The sequence below is a fragment of the Trichechus manatus genome, unplaced genomic scaffold, assembly GCF_000243295.1.
Source record: "Trichechus manatus latirostris isolate Lorelei unplaced genomic scaffold, TriManLat1.0 scaffold00054, whole genome shotgun sequence".
NCBI classification, from domain to species: domain Eukaryota; kingdom Metazoa; phylum Chordata; class Mammalia; order Sirenia; family Trichechidae; genus Trichechus; species Trichechus manatus.
In genome coordinates, this window is record NW_004443990.1 from 1,198,542 (window position 1) to 1,215,863 (window position 17,322).

The 17,322-nt window shown below is 53.6% G+C and overlaps 2 protein-coding genes across 6 annotated transcripts; both read right to left on the bottom strand.

The window, feature by feature from the left end:
* Positions 1–2,935: 2,935 nt before the first annotated feature.
* MRM1 (mitochondrial rRNA methyltransferase 1) lies at positions 2,936–5,961 on the bottom strand. Its single transcript, XM_004378093.2, has 5 exons — positions 5,283–5,961; positions 4,995–5,088; positions 4,083–4,215; positions 3,865–3,984; positions 2,936–3,626 (listed from the first exon to the last, which is right to left on the bottom strand). The coding sequence occupies exons 1-5, from the start codon at positions 5,831–5,833 to the stop codon at positions 3,454–3,456; spliced, it is 1,071 nt and encodes a 356-aa protein (XP_004378150.1). The 5' UTR covers positions 5,834–5,961; the 3' UTR covers positions 2,936–3,453.
* Positions 5,962–6,242: 281 nt separating this feature from the next.
* DHRS11 (dehydrogenase/reductase 11) lies at positions 6,243–16,016 on the bottom strand. 5 transcript variants are annotated; one of them, XM_023732671.1, is made up of 7 exons: positions 15,714–16,016; positions 12,659–12,868; positions 9,606–9,700; positions 8,790–8,919; positions 8,020–8,112; positions 7,751–7,816; positions 6,243–7,312 (listed from the first exon to the last, which is right to left on the bottom strand). In XM_023732671.1, the coding sequence occupies exons 1-7, from the start codon at positions 15,858–15,860 to the stop codon at positions 7,019–7,021; spliced, it is 1,035 nt and encodes a 344-aa protein (XP_023588439.1). In that variant the 5' UTR covers positions 15,861–16,016; the 3' UTR covers positions 6,243–7,018. The 5 variants fall into 5 exon arrangements, with proteins under 5 accessions (XP_023588439.1, XP_023588440.1, XP_023588443.1 ...); XM_004377836.2 differs by lacking the exon at positions 6,243–7,312 and adding an exon at positions 7,319–7,627; XM_023732672.1 differs by lacking the exon at positions 8,020–8,112.
* Positions 16,017–17,322: the final 1,306 nt, after the last annotated feature.

Consider the following 17,322-nt stretch of genomic DNA (forward strand, 5'->3'; position numbering starts at 1 on the left):
TGAGAAGGCTTGAAGAACAGGCGGGGGCCTCCGGGAAGACCCCTGCCTCCCAGCCCCCTGAGGGAAGGGCTGAGCAGCTCAGCAGTGGAGTGCTGGCTCCCATGTTTGTAAACACCATTAATCAGGGATTAGCAGATGGGCATGCTAATTGCACCTGTAGAAGCGAGAGCTCAAGGTTGATTACATTTACAAACTGTGGGGCTCCCCAGCCAGCGCCCGGCCCTGCAGGGGTGGAGGGGACGGTATGGGGGGAGGGCACTATTTGTTTAGGACCTCAGCCTAAAGGGATGGCATTTTAACCTCCTGCCGAAAAAGATTCCAGCCAAGGCCCTGGAAGAGGAGGGGCTAGAGGGAAGGGGTGCTGGCCACAATTCAGACGCTCTGGGAATCCTGAGTTCGTGCAAATCCTCTGAAACTCTTCCCCTCTGGGCCAAGGAGCCCTGACAGGAGAAGATCCTGCAGACGGCACTTCATCCCCCTCCTCTCCCCAACGCCCTCCAGCTGTTCTCAGGTGTAAATCAGCACCTTGCAGGTGAAACAGGCCTTAGGGTCTGAGGAACAAGAGGCCAGGTTGGCAGCAGAGCACAGCCAGCGCCCTGACCTCCAGGTCTGCCCCAGGTGCTGCAAGGAACAGCTGCCGTCCTCCCCAGGCAGGGAGCTGAGGGCTTTATGTGGATTATCTCATTACCACTATCCTCTGAGGTGGGTACTGTTGTTATCCCCATTTTACAGATGAGGAAAACTAAGGCTTGGAAAAGTTAAGGGACATGTCCACATTGACTGCTGGCAAGCCATAGAACTGAAACTCAAACCAAGCACTGCTTAGCAGTGAGGGTCTTGCTCTTAACCACCACTGTTCTCTCCTCTGGCTTCATCCCAGCCACAGCCTGCAGGGGATGGACCCACACCCAGCCCCTTCATTCTCATGGCCATGGCCACCCAGCTCCCCACCCAGCTCCTGTGTATTCAACAAACAGATACAGAGCAGCATGTCTGCATCAGACACTGCACTAGGTGCCAAAGGCCAGTTGGGGGAATCAGCGTCATCATTGTCCTTAGGATCATGGGCTGTTTCTGTCTAGGGAATGCCTGGTTTGCATAACATAGCCACGTGTGTGTGGCGCGTGCACAGGCTGTTGAGGAGTGGGCAGGTAGAGCAGGTATTAATGGCATTATCCCCATTTTACAGATGAGAAGACTGAGACGTCATCAGCTAGGAAGTCGTGGAGCCAGGGATAGAACCGGCATCTTTTGAAGAACCTTACGAACAGACGAAAGAGGGTCGCCCCTGTCCCACACTTTCAGGCATGAGCTCAAAAGCACAGGTGTGTGTGGCTTTGGAAGCAGTTTCTTGGACATGAGCAGGTGGCTCAGAGGTCAGTGATTCTGGAACTTGGCTACACCCTGGAAGGAGCTGGGGAGCTTTCAGAACTACTGATACCTGGCCCCAGAGGTCTGAGTTAACTGGTCTGGGTACCTCTGGGCATGGGGATTCACTCCCTGGTAAGCTAAGGTGTAGCCAAGGTTAAAAACCACTGCACTGGGCTCTTGGCCAAGAGTGTCGCAGGGTAGGGGAGGCAGCGACTGCAGCCAAGGCTGGCCGACTAAGCTGTGGTCAGACCCTGGTGACAGCCTCGGGACCAAGAGCTCACAGGGACCATACTGGAGTTTACAAAGGGGTTTCTTCCTCTTTCTCAACTTTAAAGAGAACTTGTTGGGTGCCACTGAGCCTATTTTCAATTTAGAGCAACCCCATGTGACAAGTAGAACAGCTCCATAGGATTTTCTGGGCTGTAATTTTTACAGGAGCAGATTGCCAGTTCTTCTCCCTCAGAGCCGCTGGCAGGTTCAAACCACCCACCTTTCAGTTAGCAAAGCGTTGACCATTGTGCCACCACAGATCCTTAGAGAGATCTAAGCTCTTTTAAAATAAATTGGAATGTTTTTCTAAATTGACTTCATCATTAGAATGCCAGAGAAAAGGGGGATACTGTTTACTGTATAAGGTACTGAATTGCTATTAATCTCTTTTTTCCTCCCAGCAACCCAAGAAGGTAGATGATCCCCATTTCACAGAGGACGGGACTAAGGCTCAGGTGGCTAAGGAACTTGCCCAAGGTCACACACCCTCTCAAGGTTTGAACTCAGGGCTGCTGTCTTCTAAATCCACACTCCACTGCAGTGGTTCTCAACCAGGGGCATTTGGCAATGTCTGGAGACATTTTTGGTTGTCGAAATGTGGAAAGGGGGTGCTATTGGCACTGAGTGGGTAGAAGCCAGGGGCTGCTAAACATCCTACAATGCACAGGACAGCTTCTCACAACAAAGAATTATTTGGCCCAAAATGCCAATAGTGCCGAGGGTGAGAAACCCTGCTCTGGTGGTTGTCGGCCTCGGCTACACATTAGAACCTCCTGGGGAGCTTTAAAATACCCTGATGCCCAGGTTGCACCCAGACCAATTACATCAGACTCTGGGGTGGGTCCCCGGTGTCAGGTTTTTGGTTTTTGTTTTTTTTTTTTAAGCTTGCAAGGTGGTTCCAATGAGCAGCCCAGGTTGAGAACCACTGCTCTAAACTATTTCCACTGCTGGCTTCTGCTCCGATCACAGGGCCCTCAGGGAGGAGTGCCAAGTCTGTCTGGGTTGTACAATAAACATCAGTCCTGTCCTAACCACCTTATGGAATCAAAGGTGACGGCTTTGGTTCACTGGTTCCTTCGATTGAGATGGATTGACTGACAAACACAGGTGGGGACCCTCAAAGGCCTGGGTGGGGTGGGAGGTGTTTGTTCCTCTTTCCCTCTCCTCTCCTGGCGCCGCAGCCAGGAGCCTTCCCAGGTACCTCTGAAAGCGAAGAGGCTGTGGACCAAAGAGCAAGGCTGCCACCTAATGGAAGAATTGGAGAGAATGCCACACTTGTTGAGTGCCTACCAGGTGTTTTATTTGATCTTCAACAACAACCCTATGAGGCAGGTGCAAACAAGGACCCTGAGGCACAAGAAGATGAAGCTGTGTGCTCAAGGCCCCACAGGGCATCCGTGTTGGAGGCCCAGATCTGCACCCAGGTCTGCCTACTCCACAGAAAGCCCTGCCCTCCCCCTATATTCTCATGTCCCATACAGCAGACAAGAGGAATAGGCCCCTGGACTGGGCTGTCCACTGCCCTCTTCCCTCCTGATATCTAGACTTCTCTTCAACTTCCAGGAGAATCCTGGGAGGACACAGACCCTCTGTCCTAGTCCATGCTGGAAATTAACAAGTTTCATCTCCAACTGCGAGGTCAATATCAAAACAGGAAACTGAACTTCTGGTCTCCACAGCAAAGGCCCCCAAGGCGATGGTCAGTAGAGGCCTGGGCACACACTCGGCAGAGACTCGGACACATGTGAGCGTGTGGATATCTCTGCACCCATCCCCTGCACTCCAGCAAACACACACCTCAGGCAGTCCAAATCAGCCCGCATTCTGCCTCTCTGTTTCTGATCCTGAAGACAGTCCTGGGTGCTGAGCCACTCTGGGCTCTTTGAATGTGGCTGAGGATTCTGGAGTGTCTTGGAGAAGTTGCTCTCTTTCTCCCTCTGCAGGGAAACCCTTCCTCTGGCTGCAGATGGAGTGAAGAAGAATTCCTGCAGACAGACAAAAGGACAAGGGAAAGAGAGAGAGAGGAAGGGCCATGTACAGAGCTGTTGCCATGTGCCAGGCACTCCTTCATAACCTCCTCAAGAAGTATTATTTTCCCCATTTTGCACATAAAGCAACTGAGGTACAGAGAGCCTAAGTAACTTGTTTAGGATGAAACAACCAGAAAATGGGATTAGAGAGAAGCTATGCCTATGAGATTACAGAGAGAAGCGGTAGACTCACCTGCAGCCACGGAGACGTTCAAGGACTCAAGTCCAGGAGGCAACTGCCGTCGGGGCAGAATGGTAAGGAGAAGCTGGCAGGAGGCCTGTACCTCTTGGGACAGGCCTGAGCCCTCATTCCCTGCAGGGCAAGGGGGCAGTAGGTTAGGGACGCACCTAGCTAGGCACCTGCGTGCTCAGATGCACATCTTAGCACAAAAAAACTGGGACTCTACCTACCTAGCACCAGCAGAGTGGGCCGATCCCAGAGGAACTCCAAACAGCTAATGACAGGGATCTCGGAGGAGTGAGGAATCTCAGGCCCCGGGCACCCCACTGTGCCGGCCACGAGCCAGCCCTGCAGGGCCTTGGCCTGCAAGCAGGGAGAAGACACCATGTTCCACTCGCCAAACCTTCATCAGAGCCCTGGCCCAGGAGAGCCCAGCCTTGCCCATATATTCATTCACTCACTAATCCATTCAGTTCAATCAATGGCTATGAAGCACCTAGAATGGGCCAGGTTCTTTCTGTTCTGGGCACTGGGGATAGGGTGGTGAAGAGACCAAAATCCAGTCTCATGGATGGATGGTCAGGGAAGGCCTCACTGAAGTGGCCTTTGAGTGTAGCCCTGAAGGAGATAAGGGAGCACCTACACTCTGAAGTGGGAGTCAACACCCAGACGAGAGGAAATGGGCTGGAGCTGCCAAACACAGGGCAATACTGCCTCCTTGTGTCCAGCAAAGGAAGCACTGCTGAAGATAGAGACAAAGAAGGGTTTCCTAAGATTATCCATAGACCCTTCTTAGATTTCAAAGTTTGGGACTTTTCTTTTTCTTTCTTTTTTTTTTTTTTTTGAGGCGGGGGAGGGAGGAAACATAGAGGACTCCTTGGTATGGGAGCTTTTCAAGCTGAGGCCCTGCTCAAGGAACCTAGGCCTCCTATCCACCAGCGACCCACAGTAAAGGGAATGAAGCTAGGGAATCCCTAACTTCAGATACTGCTCCATTTGTGGTTTAAAAAACTCCGGGCTCACACCCTTCCTAAAGGGATTTAGACGGCCCTAGGAAGTGATACACACCAATAGCTCCCTTCTCCCTCCCTCCCATCAGCTGCAGGCTGACTGCCCTGGAGAGGCTGGGCTGAGATCATTACCTGCATGAAACCGGTGAGGTCATCAGTGGAGAATACATCCATTACCTCCAGAGCCCCCGCGCTGGCCTTGCTGACTACTGGGGTGAGCGGGCAGCTGCAAAATTTCCCCATCGCCCGCATCAGGCTGGGCAATCCCGAGCCTGGTGCCCTCTCCCAACCCCCAAGGGTTAGAGGTGAGAGTTCAGGCGATGGGGAGGCCTGGTTGAGGGACCACCCAGGGGTCCAGGTGCTCAGGAACTCGGCTGCACCTCTAAATTGGGGCACATGGGTAATAAGGGGCGTTCTTGCCTGTTTCTCCGGCTGGTGATGACCTTATCCACTCCGAGGAAGTGAGCAGAGCGCAGCACGGCCCCAAGATTCCGGGGATCCTGGAGCCCCTCCAGGACAAGCCATAGCTGCTGAGGGTCGTCGCCTGGTCTTGCCTCCCCGGCCTCAGTCCAAGGCCGGGGGCGCAGCGGGCTCACCTCCAAGCACACGCCCTGGTGGACCTGGTAGCGGCTAAGTGCGTCCAGCTTCCGCCGTCGGGGCCGCAAAATTGGGATGCCCCGCTCCTCGGCCGCCCGGAGCAGCTCAGCCCGCTCCCCCTGCAGCCCGGCCCTGCCGGCCTGGAGCAGGAGTCGGGCCACGCGACGGCGGGCGGCCCGCAGGGCCAGGAGGCACGGAGACAGGCCAAACAGGAGTTCCAGTCCCCCAGCAGACCGCCAGCCTGGAGCCAGGTCATCGAATGGCAGGCGGCTTAGCTCCTCCCCGCCAGGCCGCGCCGCCTGGGAGAAATGACGGACGAGGAGGCGACCGGAGCAACACCAGGTCGCACTCCCGAAAAGCGCCAGCAACCTCATGGTGCGGGCTGCCCTGAGGACCTGATGCCCCTTGCTACGTTCCCGGGAGCAGTCACCACCGCCGGGGCCCGCCTGCAGGCACCCAACACAGGGGTAAAGGGGGCCCGACGGCTGCCCCAACTACACTCCCTCAGACAGAGGAACGAACAACCGCAACCCGAACTCCGAGATTATCCAAAGCTTAACAGCTAAGACACGACCGCCCACTTCTCGGCTCCCACGTGGGCCGCTCCGCTTCCGGGTTCGCGAGGCCCCGCCCCTTACCGCCGGTGACGCACCGCGCATGCCCTGCCGCTAATTTGTCCACACAGTGCCTCCTGCAGGGGTGGTTGAGGCACCCTGCACCGAGCGGCGGCCGGCCAAGAGGCGGTGCTCCAAGTTTAGCTGACGCTACTGTCAGCTCCACTGTCACTTCACCCTTGCTCAGCAGGCCCTGGGTCCTCCACCTGCGCGCTCGGCCAAACTTCCTCAAGCAGCCGTAGCTGCAAAGGGCTTCTGCACTCTTGGAGTTCTAGGAGGCTGAGAGGCCACATTTACCCCGACTCCAGCAAAGGACACTTTAAGGGAATGTGCTACTCTTCCTGTTCAACCAAGTCGGTCTGGTGCCTCCCTCTCCACATCCAAACCGCCACCAAGTGCTGCGGATTCCTCAGAATCCTCTCCTGCATCCAGCCCCTCCCCACTGCCTTGTCAGACCCTCACCACCAGTCAGCAGGACCCCAGCAATAACTTCCTGTTACGTGGATGTTGATTCTTTTCCTGACAGCTGTGCTCCTGTCCCCCCCTTGCTGACAAACCAACTGATGCCTTTGGTCCACCGGTAAAGTCCAGCCTCCCTTGCTCAGCGTTCAGACCCCTAGTGATCAAATCAGGAGCTACCCTTCCAGCCCCATCTCACTCCTGCACTAAGTTATGTGCTGTTCCCACAAGACTGCATGCTCTTCCTCGCCTCCCAGCCTTGCACACAGTTTGTCTTCTTTGCTGGCAAATGCCTACCCATTTCAAGACCCAACCCAAATCCACTCCGCCACCTAAAGTAATCCACACACCAGAAGTGATATCCCAAATCTACCCACCTTCTCCCTCACCTGGAAGACATTCTGAGACAGTCACTCCTGATCACAGAGAAGGGGAAAGAACTGAAAGACACTCCGAAGTCAATGTAGGTTGCTTGGAATTTTTCCTTTAATTATCAAGAGTGAAATCCACTTGGGAGCTAGGCCCTGGCGTTCTCTTGCCATAGTCAGCGTGATGACCACCCACGCCGAGAACCCCAAGATTGGGCTGGAGAGCTGGGAAGGGGGTAGGGGAAGCAGAGCATGGAGAGGAGAAAGCCTGGAGTCCTGGATAACCATTCAGATATAAGGTTAGGGCTTCTCTCTGCCACCCCAACCCTGAGGGGCAGGAGTTGGGGTACAAGAAGGTTGGCGGAAGCCCTCCTTTTGGCCACAGCCCCTTTCCCAGGTCAAAGGGAAGATACTGAGGAGAGCAAAGGTTAAGGAGCCCAAGAAGGGGACCAAGAACAAGTTAACAGGTAAAACAATCAGGGACACCATCTTCTCTCCCTAGCCCATTTTTACATTTGCAATGGAAAGAATTTGACAATATAAAAACCTCCAACAAATTTTCTAGCCTCTGGTGGGAGTAGAGAAGGGAAGTGGAATCCAGGGGTCCAGAAATCAACACCTAAAATCCAGAGGCAGTAGCCAAGCCATGGGGTATGGGAGGGAAAGAGGAACTCCCCAGAGGACACTAGGTCACCTGCTCCGTGGGCCTCATCTGGATGTCTCCGATCTGCGGAAGGCACACGGCTTGAGGCAGCCAGGGCACTCTCCCACCCCCTTAAGGCCTCCCTGCTCCCCTCCTCTGGGGATGGTTAGGCTCCTCCAGGGGGTAGACAGTCAAGGTCAGACTCACCTGGACGTGCGGGGGAGTGCTGAGGACATAGATGACAGCCTCGGCCACATCCTCAGGTTTGAGACACTGAGAGTATGGAGGAAAGGGTTGGGGACAGAATGGACTCAAGGTCCCTCCCCACACTGAGGCCCTCTCCAGCATCCACATTCCCACCCCAACTCTCCATGACAGGTGACAGGCTGGCTAGAAGGATGGGGGTCTGAAGACCAAGGGTCCCTCCGCCTACACTTAGGGAGAGTGGCTTCACCGGGCCCAGAGGGAGGCCCCACCTTCATGTGTTCGTATGTGGCAGCTGCCTTCTCAGGGTCCTTGTCATGAAGTTTGAAGGCGAACTGTGTCTCCACCACCCCTGGAGAGATACACTGGGCCAACAGAGAGGGCCTGCTCAAGGGCTTAGCTTTGCCCCACCCCTGCCCCAACCAGAGGTCAGGCCTTCGGGAAGGGTGGGACAAAAGGATGGAAGTCACAGCTTCACAGAGATGGCTGCCTAATGTCCAGCAGCCACCTCCTCCCTCCAAAGCTGCCACTGGGGATGATCACAATGATTCCTGCCATCTACAGAGCCCTTACTATATGCTAAGTAAATGTTTTACAAAGTGGTGTCCCTTAAAGCTTCATAATTAGGTAAGTATCATCATCTCCATTTTACAAATGAGAAGACTAAGGCTTGGAGAGGTTGAGTGACTTGCCCAAGGTCATGTAGCCTTCAAGCAGAAAAGCCCAGAATGATTCCAACCACTGCACACCTGGTCTCCCATAATCCCTTGCTTTCCCTTAGTCTTACCCCACTGTGTTTCCCTCAGGTCAGCCCCTCCCACCTCAAAGTTTAATTCTGGTCACGGACTCCCGGACCAGTGAGATGGGGAAACGCAAGTACCGAGCAGGGGAATGAAAGTAGCAGCAGAGCCCAGGAGTTCTGTACTTAGTCCAGTCCCAGCACACCCTGGACCTGAGCTTCCTGGGTGGTGTGCGAGGGGTGGCAGATGGAGGGGGGTCCAGTGCCCACCCTATCCCTCCCAGGGCTAGGCCAGGCCCTCACTGTGGCTCGGATGTGGGTCTGGGCCTCCCGAAGCTCATGCCTCAGTCCCTCAGTCAGGGCAGTGACGGCGTACTTGGTTGCACTGTAGAAATGGATCACCGACTGGGGTACCACTCGGTGGCCAGACATGCTGGATAGAGGGAGGGAAGGGGAAAGGAGAGGGAGTGAGGCACCTGGGAGACTGGCAGTGCCCTCTGCTGTACTTGTCAAGTCTCCCACCCCCACCCAATCAGATCATGAACCCACCACCCATACACTGACAGGGATGCCTTCTAAAGGGGACCTTTAGTGGCCATCTCCATGGCCCACCAATCTAGCTTCTGTTATTCAAGCAGCTCCTGAAGGCCCTCCTCTTCCTAGAGGTCATCCCTACACTGACCACAGGACCTTCTCTCCTGGTCACACAAGATGTCAAAGTATCTCAATTCCATCGGTGGGTTCACTGAAATGGTTCTATTAGGAGAACTCTGGGGGCAGGGGCTATGTCTCTCCCATCAGACTGGGCGCTCCTGATGGCAGAGAGTCTGCAGTCCTTCTTTTTCTCACAAGGTGGGGTTCAGCCCAGGGCCTGAAGAATGGAGAAGCTCAGTCCCAGGAGAGTTCCCAGGCTTCAGCTGCAAAGCGAAGGGGCTGAGCTACCCATTCTACCCTCCATGGGCTGGCACTTAACACACATCATTCTCACCCCCACCCTAATCGTGCTATTTTACTACTAAGGAAACTAAGTTCCAAAAAGGTCAAGTGAACTACCTCAGAGCACCCAGTGTGGAGGATGAGTGATAATCTGGACTCTACCAATTGGCCACCCACCCTCACCTGTTGATGTTAATGATGTGTCCATCGTCTACCTTCCGCTCCTTCATGGACTGGTAGGCTTCCCGTGTGCAGATGCTGAGGGCCAGCACATTCACCTGTAGGCCAGGGAGGGGAATGGAGTGTCTCCAGCTTGAGCCCATCTGGGCAGGTGATGGAGCCACAGAGCACCCTGGCGGGGGGGCGGTGTAGAGGTAGAGTGTCTAGGTTCCACTAGAGGCCAACAATGGGCCCAGGTACCTTGCCTTCTACTCTAGGTGACCCTTCCCCCAAAGCCACCAGTCCTGGCTGACAGCAGAGGTAGCTCTTCTTCCTGGGTGACCCCTACCCCCAAGTCCCTGCAAACAGAAACAAAACTCCTAACTCCATGCATAACCCAGAAGGCTCCATGTTGGCTCTCTTCTGCGAAGGGTAGAACCTCTGCACTAGGGAATCACCTCCTTTTCTTCCCTCAATACCCTATCCTTCTCTTCTCTGGGACAGTGTCCCTGGCCCTGCCCTCTCCTAAACAGCCTAAAATTCCTCTAGAATGGCTTAAAAATCTCTCCTCAAGAACGGACTCTGGAGAAAGTACAGCCAGAATACTTATTAGAAGCGAGGATGGCGAGACTTCACCTCACATACTTTGGACAAGTTATCAGGAGGGATCAGTCCCTGGAGAAGGACATCATGCTTGATAAAGTAGAGGGTCAACAAAATAGAGGAAGACCTTCAACAAGATGGATCAATACAGTGGCTGCAACAATGGGCTCAAACATAACAATTGTGAGGATGAGGCAGTGTTTCATTCTGTTGTACACAGGGTAGCTATGAATTGGAACCGACTCACCGGCACCTAACAACAACAACAAGCACAGACTCTAGCCTCTCCCTACCTTACTCACCTACTCTCTTTACCATCCCTTCCCTTGAGACTAAAATGGAGGAGAAGAGAAGGCTTGACCCTCCTCCTTTTTATGCCTTCCCTTAACCTGCGTTCCATCTACAAGACTAGGCCTGGAGACTCGTTAGAAGGCAGTGTAACTTGTCACAGGGATGGCAGGGGAGCGCCCAAGAACATGGGGGTTCATGCCTTCCTTGGCCCCTGCCCACCCGCCTCCAACTCACTCTAGCAGAGGTGACCCCAAATCCCCAGCCTTCATGGAACAGAAGCCTGAAGAAAGGTCTCTGCTGTAAGGCTCCTGCCCGGCCCCGCCCTTTCCACCTCACACATGAGGACAAGAAGATAAACCTGTCATCCGGTCTTCACTCTCTCCCCTTGGGAAGAGAGGGAACCAGCTGGGAGATTAGATGTTTCTCCTTATCGGGCGTCAGAGAGCCAGGCATTGAGAACAGAACACCCTTGGTGTGAACCTGCCTCAGCGTTCACGACAGTAGGAGGGAGAGACGTGCACCAGAAGGGCAGGAGAGGTTTTCTGGCCATCTTATTTATGTGAGTTTATGGGACAGAGAACTCAGCTCCTGAGGGCAGATGGAGTAGGAGAAACAGAGCCCGCGGGACCAGGTAAATGGACCTCCTAGGTCTGGGGGTCAGGGGTGGAGGTGGAGATGAAAAAGATGCTTTATAAGATAGTCCTAACAGAATCAGATAATGTTCAAGCAGAAAGGGGCCTTAGAGATTTAATATAATTCCCTCATCTTACAGAAGGGCAAGTTGAGGTCCAGGTTTAGAGACCCACTTGCTGCAGGTGTGGAACATGACTCTGCTCTCCCAGAAGGCTCTCTGAGGGCAGGGGCAGGGCTATCTTGTCACTGCTTCATTTCCAGGCCCAAGCACCTGGTATTGTTGTTATTGTTAGCTGCCAGGAGTCAGCCCAGCCCCTGACTCATGGCAATGCCATGTGTTACAGAGTAGAACTGTTCCATAGCGTTTTCTTTACAGAAGCAGTTTTCCAGGCCTTTCTTCCGCAGACCCACTGGATAGGTTCAAACCACCAACCTTTAGGTTAGCAGCAAATTGCAAACCACTTGCACCACCCAGGCTCCTTGCCCAAGCACCTACTGGGTGCTAAATCTACTGTCTGCAGATGTGAAAAGGACTGTGGGAGAAAAGAAGCATCATGTTCACACACTGCTTTTAACTTCTACAAATACTTTCATAATCTAAACATCACCCTATAATACAGTCCCAAAGTTGAAAATTCATACCATGAAGGCTGCATTTGGCGTGTACACTGTCTTAAATAATTTTAGTTTGCGATATGTATTGGAAAGTTTCATTCATTCAATAAACACTGAGTGTTTATGGGCTGAGACTCTATCAAAGAATAAAACAGAAAAAAATCTTTGCCCTCATGGAGCTGTCATTTTACTATCACATTTAGGTGTTTAGTGAGCACCCGAGCCCTCACAAAAAAATCCAGACTCCTCACTTCTGGCAAAGAAATCCTAACATCTGGCCACACTGGGCCCACACTGCTGTTTATAGGAATGATGCTGGACTTGAGCAGCAGCCACCCCTTCAGATGGCCATGTGCTCTTCCATTCACTGCAGACCCCAGCTGACCTGCTCACTCATTTGTGCAACCTACCTGGCCCCAGGGGACATTTGAGTTTGCAACCCCAGATATTGATGGTGTGGGTGGGTTCATCCCAATTAAAAGTGACAAGACTGAAGCTCAGAGAAGGTAACTAAGCTGCTCAAATCACACCATTATCTGCAGGACTGAGTGAGAACATCACCTCTTGTCTCCCAGTGCCTGTTCTTCCAGAAGACCATGTTCCCAAACACTCAGCTCAGTGATAACACATGGGGGACATTCAATACACAGTTTTCTCCCCTACCAATCTTTCGTCCAGCAGAAGGCAATCGGCCTAGATTTTAAGAACTAACTGTGAGGGCTCAATCGAACAAAGGACTGAAAATACAGAGCCATTCATCCACTCAGCAACCCTCTGGAAAAGAAAGAAGCAAGGGCAAAGTGAGAGCCAAAACACCTCAGGTAGGAACCTGAAGCTCCCTCTTCCTTGTTGACCTATCCCCAGCAGCGCTCTGGTTCACAAACCCCTGGCTCCTTGCTCTCCTCCCCCACCCCCATCCCCGCCTAGAGCCTTACGTTGAACATGTCCTTCCAACCGCTGGTGCTGCCTGAGAGCAGGGGGTCAGGCCGGGCCAGGCCGGCATTGTTGATGCAGATGTCCACACCGCTGTGCTGAGAGCGGACAGCCGAGAACATGGAGAGGATGTCCTCCTCGTTTGACAGGTCACATCTGTAGGGGATCAAGGTCCCGGGGTAGCCTGCACTCTTACATTCAGCAGCCAGCTCCTATGAAACCCAACAGGGGTCTGACTGGGGTGAGCTGTTCACTCCCACACCTCCCCACCCAGAGACACACCTCCCTCCGTGTCACGACTCATAGAACTCTCTCATGCGGCAGCCTCCTTTCTGCCACCTGGATGCTGGAACTGCCCATCCCCAAAGCTTGTCTCCTTTGATCAAAGTCCAGGGGTCAAGTACTGCCTGAGTGAGGGGCGGGGAAAGCTGAGGAGAGCAATGAAATAAAACTGGGTTGTAGTGTTAGGTTTCAGGAACCTCACATAAACGAGAGTCTTCCATTCTAAGAAGGGAGAAGGGCTGGGGCTGTGAGGGGGTCAGAAAAGAGGGCCAGGGATCCTGAGAAAGGATATCTGTTTTCTGCCTCTTCTCCAACAGGAACATACATCTCTTCTGCCTATATATAGGTAAGAAGCACCTCTCACCCTGTACCGAGAGTCACTGAGCTGGTCACCTGGTCACCCCAGGGCCTCGATTCTCTCATCCCCCATCACCTCATCCAGTCTCTCCTAGAAAGTCTCATCTCTGAACTCTCTGAAGGGCACACACATATTCACCCCACCACCACCAACTGTAGCCAGTTGGCTCTGGAGTTCTCACACATACCTTTCAATCAAGCCCAAATGCCAATCTCTCCTCTCCCTACCTATAGGAAGGATCGGGACCTATAGGAAGGATCGGGAAGTCAGGACAGATTCTTTCTATGTGTCCCCTGGTGTACCACTCTCCACCCCAAGGCTTCTCTCCCTGAGAAACACGTGAGAAAGCAGAGCCACAGAGAGATGTCCATGAGGGAAGCTGACATCCAGAAGCAGAAGAAAACAAGCTGTGTGGTCCTGGAGGCCAGTGACTGGGCCCTTGAACCTTGTGAAGGTGACTGCGTACATGTGTATGTGTAGGGGTGCGGGGTGCCCTACAGGAAGGCCATCTTGGCCAGCTGCCCTGGCCTGGAGCCCCTTCGTCTCCCTAAACCAAGCGGGGAATAAAGGGCTAGATCAAAAGACTTAAGAGATCCTTTTCTGCTTTAACTCTCTGTGAGTTCAAAAGGTATAATCCTCTAGGGCTCAGAAACCCCCTCTCACCCAGTTTCACCTACTCACTATCACCTCAGGAAATGGCACTTCCCTCCCTAGGAAGCCAGAACCCAAACTCTGCTTTCATATCAATGAATCAATCGATCGTGAGCAAGAAAGCCTGGCATATATAACTTCACCCTTCCTCCTCCAGACTCAAAGTTGCCCTTGGGAAAGCTGGAATAAAGGGACTAAGAATATATTTCTCCCTGTCAATACGTTCTCATTGCCCCTGCGTGCCACCTGGACCAACTCCCCACCTACCCTCAAAAATGACTTGAAATCATTTCAGTTCCCTCACAGCACAGGCATTTGACCCTCATCGCATGCAGTCATCCTGGAGTTGAGTGATCAGCCTGGGGATCCCCCTGGGGTTCAGGGACCCCCCCCTTCCTGGCTGGTTTGGGGTACGGGAGTAGGAAAGGTTAAGAGTGGCTTTAGAATTAGGAAATCCAGTTCTCCAATCTCTAGCCTGATCTTCTGGGCTCCAAGGATGGGGCTGGGCCCTGAGCTCCTCAGAATAGGGGAGAGGAAGGGGCAAAGTGGGGCAGCTGTAGAGCCAGATGACCTTGAGATTATCTGGAAAGCTATAAAGTGTACCTTTGGTCAGCAGCAAGGGAGGGGATGGTCCTCCTTCCTGTACACCTTCTCCCTCTGCCCCAACTCAAGGCCTCCTTACCCCTTCCCTGCCTGGAGACTTGGAGCAATGGTGGAGATAAAGCAGTGCAATTAAGCACTACCCCAGACCCTGAGAGTGATTCCACCAGTGGCAAATCTGAAGATGATCTATGATGCAAATTTTTCTTGTCTCCTTCCTCCCGGCTCCAACATGGCCAACTTAGTTTCATATTTCTTTAAGTTCTTGCTGTTCAGAACTGCAATGACTCCCAACTCCACATTAAGAGAAAACCAGCAGTTCCACTTCCACACTGCTTTGTCCCCTTGGGGTTCACATGTTCAATGCCAGATTTCACTTAGTCCCACCTGGGACAGTGAAATTTCAGAAAGATCTATGAATAGTCCATTCATACCGAATGCCCATAAGGTGTGGGTTAACCCTCAGATTTGGGGGTCGGGGCTGAACTTCTTCAGAAAAACTCCACTCCCACCCCAACCCCACCCTAAGCCCAAACCTGATGCTGTCTCATAGGGGCCCTATAGGACAGAGTAAAACTGCCCCATAGGGTTTCCAAGGAGTGGCTGGTGGATTCGAACTGCACATCTTTTGGTTAGCAGCCGAGCTCTTAACGACTGCGCCATCAGGGCTTCCCACCCTAAGAAGTGGGTCAAAATTTTAAATGATCAAAACCTCTAGCTCCTGCTCATCTGGCTGGCCAACAAATTTTGTCTGGCTTGGTGGGTGGGGTCTGGGGAACAGAGAAAGCGATCCAGTAGCCAACCTAGCCACTGTGGCCAGAAAAGCTTTCTTTCCTTCTCCCTGGCTGCCCAGTTAGCCCCGGATCCTGGGAAGGTAGGTGATGGGGGAGAAAAAATGCCGGGAGTTAGAGATGTGGTATACACTAGAGCAGGGGCTGTCAGGAGAAAATGTCTCCTTAAAAGACGGGACTTAAAGGAGCGAAGGTTAGAGGTCTCCCCGACTAGGTATCCATCCCTCCTGCCCCAGAGCCCGTGGCAAATGGCCCTGGTGTGGCAGGCAAGTAAGGACAGCTTCACAGCCTGGCCACTCCCCCTCCCCCACCCGCAGCCCTACTTCCGTCGAAACGACGCCTCCCAGACCGTCCCTGCTCCCGGCCGGGCCTTACCTCGATGTTGCTGACGGTGCGGGCACAACCCACCACCTTCAGTCCCTGCTGGACCAGGGCCCGGGCCACTGCCGCGCCGATGCCCCCCGAGGCGCCCGTCACCAGCGCCAGCCGGTCGCGCCACCGCTCCATGCCGGCCCTGGCCATGGTACCAAGCCGCCCGCCCACCTCGTTCCGCGAGCCCGGCACTTGGATCGGGGAGCTCCGCCCCAGGTCGGAGAGGCCCGGCCGCTCTCCTGTCACCGCCGCGACAGCCACCGCTGACCTGCCGGCGTCCCAGCCGCGCCTCGACCCACCCCCATCCCAGCCGGCCCGCGACCGGGGCTCCACCCCCCGTTCGTCCACGCCAAGCCACATCCTTTGGCTGCCCCGCCCCGACAGGCCCCGCCCCTTCCGGTTCCGCCCCCTCGCGCTCGACGAGCCCGCCCCTGCCCTGATGCCGGGGAAAGCGTACCACCCGCACTACCAGCAGGCGCGGGAGACTTGCCCGGGAGCGTGCTGTCCTGCTTTTCTGGTGAGCTCTTCCCCTTGGGGCAGGGAAACCGAGCTTCAACCGGGGATTGCTCCAGCCCCAAGGTTGCACATACTCTTGCCTCTTGCTCAGTCTTCCTTCCCAGTTCCTGCCCCCTAAGACCACCCACTGCTGTCTAGTCGATTCTGACTCACAGCGACCATGTAGGACAGAGCCCTATAGGTTTTCCAAGGCTGTAATTCTTTACAGAAGCAGATTGCCACATCTTTCTCCCGGAGGCTGGTGGGTTCGAACCGCTGACCTTATGGTTCGCAGCCGAGCGCTTTAACCACTGCGCCACCAGGACGCTTATAGAGTTGGCAGCGGTGGGATTCGAAACCACGTCCTGCAGAGACTACACCTTAATTGAGGCTCCACCTTAATCCAGCACCTTTGACCCCTGGGCCACGCTACCGCACATGCTGGCACCCCCTAAGACCGGTATGAGAAATTAAGGGCCCTTAAGTCGGAATCGACTCCACAGCAACAGGATTGGTTTTTGGAAAGTGACTTCAGGAGCCCTGGTAGCGCAGTGGTTAAAGCGCTAGGCTGCTAACCGAAAGGTTGGCAGTTTGAACCCACCAGCCGCTCTGTGGGAGAAAGATTACAGCCTTGTAACCCTATAGGGCAGTTCCGTCTTCTAGTGTTGCTATGAGGCAGAATTGACTCAACTGCAACGGGTTTTAAAGTGACTTCCAAACGCCTTCCCAAACCAGCCTTGGCTACATGGAAGGCTTCAGCCCAGAAAAGGCAGTTAGTTCTCTGCCATCAACACTGGGTGACCTTGGGAAGGGCTCTTCACACCCTACCTGACTGACCCCTCCACTTTACTAGCCAAGGAATAGTAGAATGGTTAAAAATGGAAATAACCCATGTACACCTGTACTGGCATTCTGTCCCTAAATGCCCTGCCTCCAACTATCCTACCTAGGTCATTTCCAGCCCCCACCCCATTAGAGCAAATGTATCACCATGTATAACAAAGATTAAAGCAATAACTAACATTCATTGAGCACTTAATGTGTGATAGGCACTTTTAAGCACTTTACATATATTAAGAAATTTAATCTGCACAACTACCCTATGACAAACCAAACG